The following is a 12,506-nucleotide window of genomic DNA, read 5'->3' as shown; positions in this document are numbered from 1 at the left end:
CATAGCTCCTCTGTGTGTGGGGGTGTGAGGAGCCTTGTGGAAAAGAAGGTGTGAGGCCAATTCTGATCCATCATGCTCCTCCCCGACATCTGCAGAGTAGAGTGGAGCTGAGAGAGAACACAGGCTGCCGTCTTTCATGTGCAGCTGCATCTTTCCTCTGTTGACATTGGCCACATCTGCAGTGTATGAGACCGCATACCACTGGTATGACAAAACAGTTATTTTTACTGTTCTAATTCCGTTGGTAACCAGTTTATAATAGCAATATGCACCTCAGAGTTTGTGGTATATCAAATCAAATGTATTTCTAATTGTATATGACCAATGTAACACAGCTAAGGGCTGTATCCAGGCCCTCCACTTTGCCTCGTGCATAAGAACAGCCCTTAGCCGTGGTATATTGGCCATATACCACACCCCATCGTGCCTTATTGCTTAATTATATCAGCTAGTCTCCGTTGTGTGTCCCTGGAGAGCTCTTAGCCACTGCGTGACTAGCATCCACAGTTTACTCATTCCAAAAAGTGTTGGGACACCGTAAAGTCCATGGAGAATAAGAGCACCAGCTGCCCACTGCACTGAGGCTTGGAAACACTGTCACCACAGATACATCTGCGATAATCGAGAATTTCAAGAAGCATTTTTCTACGTCTGGCCATGCTTTCCACATGGCAACCCCTACCCCGGAGAACAGCTCTGCACCCCCCGCAGCAACTTGCTCAAGCCCCCCTGCTTCTCCTTCACTCAAATCCAGATAGCTGATGTTCTGAAAGAGCTGAAAAATCTGGATCCCTACAAATCAGCTGGGCTAGACAATATGGACCCTCTTTCTAAAATTATAAGCCCGAAATTGTTGCTACCCCTATTACTAGCCTGTTCAACCTCTTTCGTATTGTCTGACATCCCTAAAGATTGGAAAGCTTCTGCGGGCGTCCCCCTCTTCAAAGGGGGAGACACTCTAGACCCAAACTGTTACAGATCTATATCTATCCTACCCTGCCTTTCAAAGGTCTTCAAAAGCCAAGTTAACAAAAAGATCACCAACCATTTAGAATCCCACCATACCTTCTCTACTATGCAATCTGGTTTTCGTGCTGGTCATGGGTGCACCTCAGCCACGCTCAAGGTCCTAAACGATATCATAACCCCTATAGATAAAAGACAGTACTGTGCAGCCGTTTTCATCGACCTGGCAAAGACTTTCGACTCTGTCAATCACCGCATTCTTATCGGCAGACTCAATAGCCTTAGTTTCTCAAATGACTTCCTCGCCTGGTTCACCAACTACTTCACAGATAGAGTTCAGTGTGTCAAATCGGATGGCCTGTCTCTATGGGGTTGCCACAGGGTTCAATTATCGGGCTGACTCTTTCTCTGTATATATCAATGATGTCACTCCTGCTGCTGGTGATTCTCTGATCCACCTCTACGCAGATGACACCATTCTGTATACATCTGGCCCTTCCTTGGACACCGTGTTAACAAACCTCCAAACGAGCTTCATTGCCATACAACACTCCTTCTGTGGTCTCCAACTGCTCTTTTTAAAATAGTAAAACTAAATACATGCTCTTCAACCGGTTGCTGCCCGCACCTGCCCGCCCGCCTAGCATCACTACTCTGGATGGTTCTGATATAGAATATGTGGACAACTACAAATACCTAGGTATCTGGTTAGACTGTAAACTCTCCTTCCAGACTCACATTAAGCATCTCCAATCCAAAATGTACATCTAGAATCGGCTTCATATTCTGCAACAACGCCTCCTTCACTCATGCTGGCAAACATACCCTCGTAAAACTGACTATCCTACCGATCCTTGACTTCGGCGATGTCATTTACAAAATAGCCTCCAACACTTTTCCCAGCAAATTGGATGTAGTCTATCACAGTACCATCCGTTTTGTCACCAAAGCCCCGTATACGACCCACCACTGCAACCTGTATGCTCTCGTTGGCTGACACTCGCTACATATTTGTCGCCAACCCCACTGGCTCCAGGTCATCTATAATTCTTTGCTAGGTAAAGCCCACCTTATCTCAGCTCACTGGTCGCCATAGCAACACCCATCCGTAGCACACGCTCCAGCAGGTATATCTCACTGGTCATCCCTAAAGCCAACACCTACTTTGGCAGCCTTTCCTTCCAGTTCTCTGCTGCCAATGACTGGAACGAATTGCAAAAATCACTGAAGCTAGAGACTCATAACTCCTTCACTAAATTTAAGCATCAGCTGTCAGAGCAGCTCACATATCACTGTACCTGTACACAGCCCATATGTAAATAGCACACCCAACCACACTAACTCCATACTGTTAATACAGTTTTTGCACTTTTGCACTCCAGTATCTCTACTTGCACATCATCATCTGCACATCTATCACTGCAGTGTTAAAGCTAACTTGTCATTATTTCACCACTATGGCCTATTTATTGCTTTACCTCCCTGATCTTACTACATCTGCACACACTGTACACCGATTGTTCTGCTGTGTTATTGGCTGTACGTTTGTGTGTTATTGGCTGTATGTTTGTGTGTTATTGGCTGTACGTTTGTTTGTCTGTAACTCTTGTGTAACTGTTGTTTTTGTCACACTGCTTTGCTTTATCTTGGCCAGGTCGCAGGTGTACATGAGAACTTGTTCTCAATTGGCCTACCTGGTTAAATAAAGGTCAAATAAATAAATAAAATAAACATTCTGTAGTTGTCTTGACCTCACACACTACATTATCACACATCATAGCAGTGCACACCAGGCAACTCCAATGCAGATGTGCTGTGATGCCTTTGACTCATTGTTTGGTACCCTATTCCCTATATAGTACACTACTTTTGACCAAAGTCCCTATCAATGCTCTGGTCAAAAGTAGTGGGTAGTGTGGTATTTGGGATGCAACCTTTTCACTGCTTCACTCTGTGTCCTTATCACTGTGTTCCCTCCTCAGGGTTCATCTCCAACATGACTGTACACAGGCAGTACTTCCCTGACGAGGAGGATGAGAAAGGTGCTGCCAAGGCACTGATGCGTCTCCAGGACACGTACAAACTGGATTCAGAGAGTTTCTCTAAGGGCAAACTGCCTGGTGAGGCTCTATCATCTCCTTGACTCATCCATACTCTTTGTGTGTGAACAGTCACTGAAACTCTGCCATGGAAGATTCCAGAAGCCTCCAGATGTGTTCAGCACAGTGTTTGCATCCCAAATAGCTCCCTATTCCCTACATAGTGCACTACATTTGATCAGAACTCTGGTCAAAAGAAGTGCACTATGTAGGGAATAGGGTGCCATTTGGGATGAAGACGGTGTGAGAGCTGAGCATTTCTCAGCCTTCCCTTCCAGCACTACCAGACTGCAGAGAACGGTTGCTCTTTCGTCCAGCCAGATGTTTACCCTCTCCAGAAATGCAAGCTCAAACAGAACAGTTTTGATACCGGGAGCAAATGCTGTGGCCACACATTCACTATGTATATATTTTAATATTGCACACCCCACCATGTCTGGGAGGTCTGTCAGAAAAAGGTTGCAAAAGCAAAGTGTTTTGATATGACCCTCTTACTGCTGCTATAGCAACGTCCACTACAGTATCATAACACCATTGTGGATTTATGGAGCACTCTTATGTAGTAACCTCGTAAGCAGTTGATAAACTGCTCATAAACAACTGTCTTATTAATGGATGTTATTATGACATGCGACCAGGAGACCTCAAACAGAACAGAATGGTGCTGTATTGCCAAAAGGGTGCATCATACTATACTATACTATACCTGCAGGGATGCACCACAACGCCATCCTGACAGTGGATGACTGTTACGACATGGGGAAGACTGCGTACAACGATGCAGACTACTACCACGCGGTGCTGTGGATGCAGCAGGCCCTCAGGCAGATGGATGCAGGGGAGGAGCACGTGGTGTCCAAGGCCGACGTCCTGGACTATCTCAGCTACTCCGTCTACCAGATGGGAGACCTGCCCCGTGCCATCGAGCTGACACGCCGCCTAGTGGCCATCGGTAGGACTCACACGCGCTGTTTCCACTGTTTCATGTGTTTGAGGTGTTTGACAACAGGAGAGACGTCTTACTCTCTCATACCATTTCTCTCACACATTCTCACTTTCTCAATCTCTTCTACTCTCACTCTCCCTCACACATTCTCTTTCACGCACTCACTCTCCCTCACATACTGTCATATTTTTGCACATTCTCACATAATCACCCTCTCAAAACCTCTCGTATTTGTCCAGAGTTACATGGTGTAACTCTGAGTGCTCACGGTTTGCTAATTTGAGCTGCATCAGGAATGTTGTTGTTTGTTAAAGGCTGCAATTATGGAGTTCTGGTTACTTTGCTTAAATGTGAAGTTGAATGAACCAAACCCAAGGTCAACAACTAGTAAGATCTACCAGCATATTTACCAAGTAAAGAATCAGATTTAAAATAATAACATTAGCTGCTGCGGTTAGCTAGAGCAACATATTGTTGGGTAGTTGTCTCTAGTTTGCGTATCTTTTTTTACAGCTGTCTGTGACTCCCAATCCCCAGTGTGATTGTGGCAGGAAAAGTGCTACTTTTAACTCTTCGAAGCCTTTGAAGTTAACAAAAGGGGAATACCGTATTAGGGAGATGGTATAACATTTTTGTTTTAGAGGCTCCTGTAATTCAAACTGAAAAGACAACTGGATTTAACTAAAGTAACTGAATGTCTTTTTGCTATACTGAATTAAATGCTTTATCATGTCTCTCATCTCATAACATGTAATGGCAATTATGAAACGACTGACTCCAAACACCACACCGCATCTTATTTCAGACTTTCAATGTTAGTGTTTAAGCCTATTTCCCTTGATACTCAAAACGGATTCATTTTGTATGGTTGAAGTAGCATCACACAGAGAGAGACAGTTCCTTTTCACTCAAACCATTGACGAGAGTTAAATGTTGTTGAATTGTGCCGTGCCGTGCCATCACACAATTCCCTCATATTCCCCCATGTCCTGTTAATCTGTCGAACTGCATTACCCATGGTGTCCTTACAGACTCTAGCCACCAGAGGGCAGGAGGGAACCTGCGCTACTTTGAGAAGCTGCTATCCAAGCAGCTGAAGGAGCTGAACCAAGAGGTCCAGGAGCCGGCCACAGAGGAGCCCATTCAGTTGGGGACCTACAAGAGACCCAAGGACTACCTACCTGAGAGGGAGATCTACGAGGGCCTATGTAGGGGAGAGGGAGTCAAAATGGTGAGACCGACTGACTCTTGTAACGCACAGACAGTGTTTTTAAAAGTAAGGAGCATGAGATGTAGCCTGTTCCCAGTATGTGATATCATGTCAACTCCTTGTCACTCGTTGTCATGGTGTGACAAGGAGTGACATGGAGTTGAGAAGAGAGCAGAAGCAGACGGGGAGCTAAATGAGATGGTGTCAAAAGGGTGATGTCTAAAAGAGACAGTTATTGTGAGGGAACTTTTAGAGCGGTGCGGTAATTTGACAGGGTTTTGGAGAGGAGCTGTGAGTTCCGGTCTAACTTCCCACACCCTCGACCCATCCCATCCAGACCAGTGCGAGGCGCAGCCGGCTGTACTGCCGCTACCATGACGGGAACAGGAACCCTCGCCTGCTGCTCCAGCCCATGAAGGAGGAGGATGAGTGGGACAGCCCACACATCGTCCGCTACCTCAACGCCCTTTCAGACTCAGAAATTGAGAAGATTAAGGAGCTGGCCAAGCCCAGGGTGAGAGGAGCAAAGGAGCAGCAAACAGGACCAGCAGAGCCACTATTACCTCACAGATGATCTATATTTTTTTAGATATAACACTATACTGTATGTTTCAGTGGTAGTATTGAAACATTGTATCATAAAGTGGTGAATGTCCAAAGGGAAAATGAGATGTTACAAGTGCTGTATGTCAATATTTATTCCTACTTGTCTGTAAATCTTTGTATAGCTTGCGAGAGCAACTGTTCGAGACCCCAAAACAGGCGTTCTGACCACAGCGAACTACAGGGTGTCAAAAAGGTGAGTCATTATGGGTAAAGCAGGGTTTTGGCGCCCTCTGTGGTTCATGTTTAGCTATGCTTCATGTCTGGGTGAATGAGTGGTGTTGTTGTGTCGAGTCAGTGGATCTGTTGTCCTTCAGTGCCTGGCTGGAGGGGGAGGAGGACCCTGTTATTGAGCGTGTCAACCAGAGGATAGAGGACATCACAGGCCTGACGACGCAGACTGCCGAGTTACTCCAGGTACTCACCACATACTATATAAGACTGTACATGCATTCTACCTGTTAAGACACGCATATTACCTAACACTGGATACTATTTTCTGGTGGCCCACTGCAAGAATACCCCTGTTCACTCTTTGAAACTATACTGACAATCTTAACAGGCACCTGGTTTTGTGTGACTCGTCTTAAGCTTCAGATGTTGTTAAATAATTCAGCTTCTTCTCTTTTCACTGAACAGATTGCTAACTATGGGGTCGGAGGACAATATGAGCCACATTTTGATTTCTCCAGGGTAAGGGTAACCTCTAGACGGCCTACAATTGCTCTCTGTTGCATCTGAGAAGGGATGCAACAGGCATGCAATGGTTTATCCTGCTGGGTTCTTTGGAGAAAGTATGTTTTCACGTGTATGTTGACCTGTGATAAGAAAAAAGACTTCCGTAGCACACACGTTTACGGTGTTGGCAGTCAACATGCAAGACATTGTCTAAGACAAATGTAGACCTATAAAGTTTTGTCGGGGGTTCTCCATCTCATTGACCATCCACTGCTAGAATAGTGTGTAATCTAAGAGAGGCCCTGAATTCCTATATGGCAGATTGACAAACGAGACCTAGGTATTATCTCAAATGGCACCATATTCCCTATATAGTGCACTACTTTTGACCAGGGCTCTTGGACGTGGCCCTAGATGAAGGGTTGAGTCACAGTTCAACCATGTCCATAACCCCAGAGTGCATCTTCCTATAAGGAAAAGAGTCTCTAGTAATAATATACAATTGTAATTTAGAAAATCATCACATTTTTGGACATGATCAAGTTTGCCCATGCATGCTGGCTTTGATATGTGGTGATTGAGTAATGGAATTCTTTAAAAACACATTTAATACACGGTCAGAAGTTGTTATTTTACGTTTCTGGCACACAAAAAAATCACAGCAGGATGAAGATTGCATTTTTAAACTCGGGCACAGTTTAAGGTTTTATAGTGAGTAATGTGTGTAGGTTTCTTCTGTCTGGAAAGTTTCAGACTGCCACGCAAGGGGGCCACCACCCATTTGTAGACAGTGCCACTGGGAGGTGCACAAAGTATCAATTAACTTCATGAAAATATATCCATATTAATCAAATAGTGAATCTAATCATCTCCATTATTCTATATTATATTCAATATGCTAAATATTCAGTAGTAGCTCATATTGTGTGAAATTGGTTAGGCCTCACTAATTTTTCAATGACTATGTTAAGTCAAACAGTTGTGAATAATCAATGTAGTTATAGATGATTGATTTAGTGCCCTAGTGGCGGGATCCAAGAGTTATTCATTTCAGTCTGGGTTAAAAGTTATAAACATTTGTTGCAGCGTCCTCAGGACATCATGGTCGATGGAAATAGACTTGCTACCTTCCTGAACTACGTAAGTACATGTCTCTGTGTATTTTTTCAATGTGTGTTTTACTCTCAAATTTTATCTTCATAGAAAGATGAACCTGATGCTTTCAAAACATTAGGCACTGGAAATCGCGTGGCTACTTTTTTAAATTACGTAAGTATGCGAATCCAGTTGCTGCCGTCAATTTACAGTAGCAGTTACTGATTTTAGATTTTGACTCTTCTTTTTTGGGTCTCCATTTTGCATAATTATTGTTTTTGGCAGATCCATGAACTCTACTTGAATATTGGACTTCAATTGATTGACATTTCCATGTTTCTCAACCATTTGGCAATCCGTGTTACCGCATACTCATACCATCACTAAAAAAGGTGATCAAAAACAGGACATTTCCACTTGGAGTCTCTGTCAGTCAATTTCAGTGCATATTGCGTCATGTTGTACCCCCCCCACAACATGCTACCATGTTTCTTGGTCCATGCTAATACTGTATGTGTGATGTGAGTGTAAATAGAAGAAGAATGCCACGCTTTGCAAAACTACAGTCCTTTTGGATCACTTAGTTTTCTGCTGCACTTCTGTATAGTTGAATGACTGGCTGTTATGGACTTGGTGTTGCTGTATAATGGTGTGTAATAAACATTATGTTTAGTGTCATTGAACAATTTGCCATAGTTTCAAGACTTTCAAGACACTTATTTAGATCGTCAGTAGTTTTTACATTGCTACATGTTATTTTTTTATTTAGACCGTCAGTAGTCTTTACATTAGATCGTCAGTAGTCTTTACGTTGCTACATGTTATTTTTTTTTAAATTAAGATCACTTTATTCGTCCATTGGTCACATGGTCCAATAGAAATGTCACTTTGCTTTATCCCAACCCCTCTGAAAGACACAAATATTCATGTACAGGTTGGAGCAGGGGGCTGCCACACTGGGCGCCAGTGGAGCAGTTGTTGTGGGTGGTTAAGTGCCTTGCTCAAGGGCACAACAACAAGCAATGTCATCTCGGATTTGATACCGTCAGACGTGGAATTGTAACTGGCAACATTCCGGTTGCTGGCTCGCCTCTCTTACCACTAGGCTACCTGTAACTTGTATCATTACGCGCCTGTTAAAACAGTGTATCCTTTTAAAGGCAGTACACATTTCTTACAGTAAACTGTATATCAGTAAAGCCAGCTGACAGGGTTGTGTTTTCCCTGACAGATGAGTGATGTTGAAGCGGGAGGAGCAACTGTGTTCCCAGACTTTGGAGCAGCTATCTATCCCAAAAAGGTGAGAGATAAACCATTAACCTACTCTTAGACAAGTACAGCCCTCATCACTATAGGGCCATGTCACCTGGTCATGAAAAACTCTAGATGAAAAACTCTAGATGAAAGGCTCTAGATGAAAGGCTCTAGATTTTCCTGGTCAGGTCACATGGTCAGGGAAAACTCTAGATGAAAAACTCTAGATGAAAAACTCTAGATGAAAGGCTCTAGATGAAAGGCTCTAGATTTTCCTGGTCAGGTCACATGGTCAGGGAAAACTCCTGGCTCTTTTCATCAAATATATGTAACCCTGGGTCCACAGGGAACTGCAGTCTTCTGGTACAACCTCTTTAGGAGTGGAGAGGGAGACTACAGGACCAGACACGCTGCCTGTCCTGTGTTAGTAGGATGTAAATGGGGTGAGTTGGATGGAGAGTTTAATTCAAACTCACAAGCAGCGTCTAATCTATATCAATCAATTAATTGGTGTCAGTCAATTGATGTTTCTTTGACTACTTCCTAGTCGGTGCTCCTTGTATGTATCTCTCACATAGGCTGCAATCAAACCTTCATAGGAATGTTACCTCGGGGTCGTTCCACATCAAAAAAACACAAGAAAGAAGATTGACACCCACCATCTCAGATTGGTTTGAAATCGTTTCTGTAGTTAGAAACAGGTAGGATTTGCATTCCTGAAACATTATGTCAAAATATAATTTAGTCTTTGAGAATTGAAGACAATTGATTGCACCCAAATTGGCCATTTTAATTTATATGATTCATATAATATTCAATAGATATCTGATTTGGACCTGCATTCTTCTAAGCAAAGCCATGAGGAATCCCCAAAAAATTATGAAAGCCACCCCCACATCTCACACCAATCCCACCCCAACAACCAGTGTTCAGTATCAGTTATCTGTGTTTGACAAGTAGTATGGAGCTGCATCTTGGAGTATTGTTTATTCATACTATGTAATGTATTCCCTGTGAATCTGGTGACAGTTGTTTCCCCCTGTTCAGAGAAATTAGTCATTGAAGTCACTTGACTTATTTCCTGTTAAACTTTGTGAAAGTACCAGGTTTTGACCACTAGATGATTCTGTTCCTGCTATACTGTCACACCTTTTTACCAATTTTGCTGGTCACTTGTATATATTAAATGGATCACAACATTTTCTTTGCACCTTTGGGTAGAAAACTAATTGCTCATGGTAAAAATACTGTAAATGATGTGGTCCTACAAGTCAAGACAGTTCTCCATGAAATAGATGTTGTTGACCTTCTCTTAGCAACCATTTTTGGATTCCTCATGTCTTACTTATTGGTAAGAAGAAGTTTGGTCCAAATCGGAGGTTGGATACTATATTTATTGAATAATATATGAATCCTATCAAATAAAATGGCCAATTTGTGTACAATCAGGTAGCTTAAATTCTCAAAGATCAAATTATATTTCAACAAAATAATGTTGAAGGGAATTCTTATCTGTTTCTAACAATCTGAGATGGTGGGTTTCATGGCTTGTGGAAATGACATGGAATGATCCGCAGTGTTTGTTTTTTGAAAGTCTGCCTGCACATACACTTACAGTGCCTTCAGAAATTAATCACAGCCCTTGACTTTTTTGTGTTAGAGCCTGATTAAATTCAGATTTGCTTTGTCACTGTCCTATACACAATGCCCCATAATGTCAGTGGAATTATGTTTTTCAAATTTTTACAAGTTAATTAAAAATTAAAAGCTGAAATGTCTTGAGTCAATAAGTATTCAACTCCTTTGTTATGTCAAGCCTAAATATATTTGCTTAAGAAGTCACATAATAAGTTACATGGAGTCTGCAAAATAATGTGGCAAAGCAATTAACCAATTGTCCTGAATACAAAGTGTTCACTGAACAAAAATGTAAAAGCAACATGTAAAGTTTGGTCCCGTGTTTCATGATCTGAAATCAAAGATAGCAGAAATGTTCCATATGCACAAAAAGCGTATTTCTCTCAAATGTTGTTCACAAATTTGTTTACATCCCTGTTAGTGAGCATTTCTCCTTTGCCAAGATAATTCATTTACGTGACAGCTGTGCCATGTCAAGAAGCTAATTAAATAGCATGGTCATTACACAAGTGCACCTTGTGCTTGGGACAATAAAAGGCCACTCTAAAATGTGCAGTTTTGTCACACAACACAATGCCACAGATGACTTAAGTTTTGAGGTAGTGTTCAATTGGGGTGTTGACTGCAGGAATATCCACCAGAGCTGTTGCCAAAGAATTTAATGCTAATTTCTCTACCATAAATTGCCTCCAACGTTGTTTTAGAGAATTTGGCAGTACGTCCAAGTGGCCTCACAACCGCAGACCATATGTAACCAGGCCAGGACCTCCACATCCGGCTTCTTCACTTGACGGATCATCTGAGGCCAGCCACCTGGACAGCTGAAACTGTGGGTTTGCACATCTGAAGAATTTCTACACAAACTGTCAGAAACCGTCTCAGGGAAGCTCATCTGCATGCTCTTCGTCCTCACCAAGGTCTTGACCTGACTGCAGTTTGGCATCGTAACCGACTTCAGTGGGCAAATGCTCTCCTTCGATGGCCACTGGCACGCTGGAGAAGTGTGCCCTTCACGGTTTAATCCCAGTTTCAACTGCACAGATAGCAGTGTATGGCGTAATGTGGGAGACCAGTTTGCTGATGTCAACGTTGTGAACAGTGGTGGTGGGGATATGGTATGGGCAGGCATAAGTTACGTACAACAAACACAATTGCATTTTATCGATGGCAATTTGAATGCACAGAGATACCATAACGAGACCCTGAGGCCCATTGTCGTGCCGTTCATCCGACGCCATCACCTCATGTTTCATGTTTGTGATGCTCTGGATCGACGTGTACAATAGTATGTTCCAGTTCCCGCCAATATCCAGCAACTTCGCACAGCCATTGAAGAGGAGTGGGACAACATTCCAATGCCACAATCAACAGCCTGATCAACTCTACGCTGCATGAAGCGAATTATGGTCATGCCAGATACTGACTGGTTTTCTGATCCCTACCTTTTTTTTAAGGTATCTGTGACCATCAGATGCATGTCTCTATTCCCAGTCATGTGAAATCCATAGATTAGGGCCTAATAAATGTATTTAAATGTATTTAATTTAATTATATGAACTGTAGCTTAGTAAAACCTTTGAAATTGTTGCGTTTTATATTTTTGTTCAGTATACTGAAAACTATTGTCTAGGATTGATCCACAATCAATTTGACAGAACTTGAAGAATTTTGAAAAGAATAATGGACAATTGTTGTACAATCCAGGTGTGGAAAGCTCTTACAGACTTACTCAGAAAGACTCTCAGCTGTAGTTGCTGCTAAAGGTGCTTCCAAAAAAGATTCAGGGGTGTGAATACTTATGTAAATAAGATATTTTATTTTCAATAACTTTGCCATAATTTCTAAAAACATGTTTTCAGGTTGTCATTATGGAGTATTGTGTAGATGGGTGAGATTTTACATATTTTTTTGTTGCCCATTTGTTTTTTAGGCTATAACACAAGAGAATGTAGAATAAGTCAAGTGGTATGAATACTTTCTGAAGGCACTGTACTTCTGGAATAGGAAGCATCTACCT

At 42.4% G+C, this 12,506-nt stretch overlaps 1 protein-coding gene across 3 annotated transcripts in view; it reads left to right on the top strand.

The window, feature by feature from the left end:
- The window catches only part of LOC135548823 (prolyl 4-hydroxylase subunit alpha-2-like), a 34,738-nt gene that overhangs the window by 21,584 nt on the left and 648 nt on the right, over positions 1-12,506 (top strand). The window contains exons 5-14 of one of the 3 annotated variants that reach the window (XM_064978780.1): positions 2,949-3,086; positions 3,778-4,017; positions 5,043-5,242; positions 5,559-5,735; positions 5,950-6,020; positions 6,142-6,241; positions 6,464-6,517; positions 7,706-7,771; positions 8,829-8,897; positions 9,198-9,294. In XM_064978780.1, the coding sequence (XP_064834852.1) occupies positions 2,949-3,086; positions 3,778-4,017; positions 5,043-5,242; positions 5,559-5,735; positions 5,950-6,020; positions 6,142-6,241; positions 6,464-6,517; positions 7,706-7,771; positions 8,829-8,897; positions 9,198-9,294 (1,212 nt within the window). Of the gene's footprint in view, positions 1-2,948; positions 3,087-3,777; positions 4,018-5,042; positions 5,243-5,558; positions 5,736-5,949; positions 6,021-6,141; positions 6,242-6,463; positions 6,518-7,588; positions 7,772-8,828; positions 8,898-9,197; positions 9,295-12,506 lie in introns of those variants that run through there. The other 2 variants (XM_064978782.1, XR_010456894.1) reach the window with 2 other exon arrangements.

This window comes from Oncorhynchus masou, chromosome 11 (genome assembly GCF_036934945.1).
Source record: "Oncorhynchus masou masou isolate Uvic2021 chromosome 11, UVic_Omas_1.1, whole genome shotgun sequence".
In the NCBI taxonomy this organism is placed as follows: domain Eukaryota; kingdom Metazoa; phylum Chordata; class Actinopteri; order Salmoniformes; family Salmonidae; genus Oncorhynchus; species Oncorhynchus masou.
This window is presented reverse-complemented; position numbering and strand designations above follow the sequence as displayed.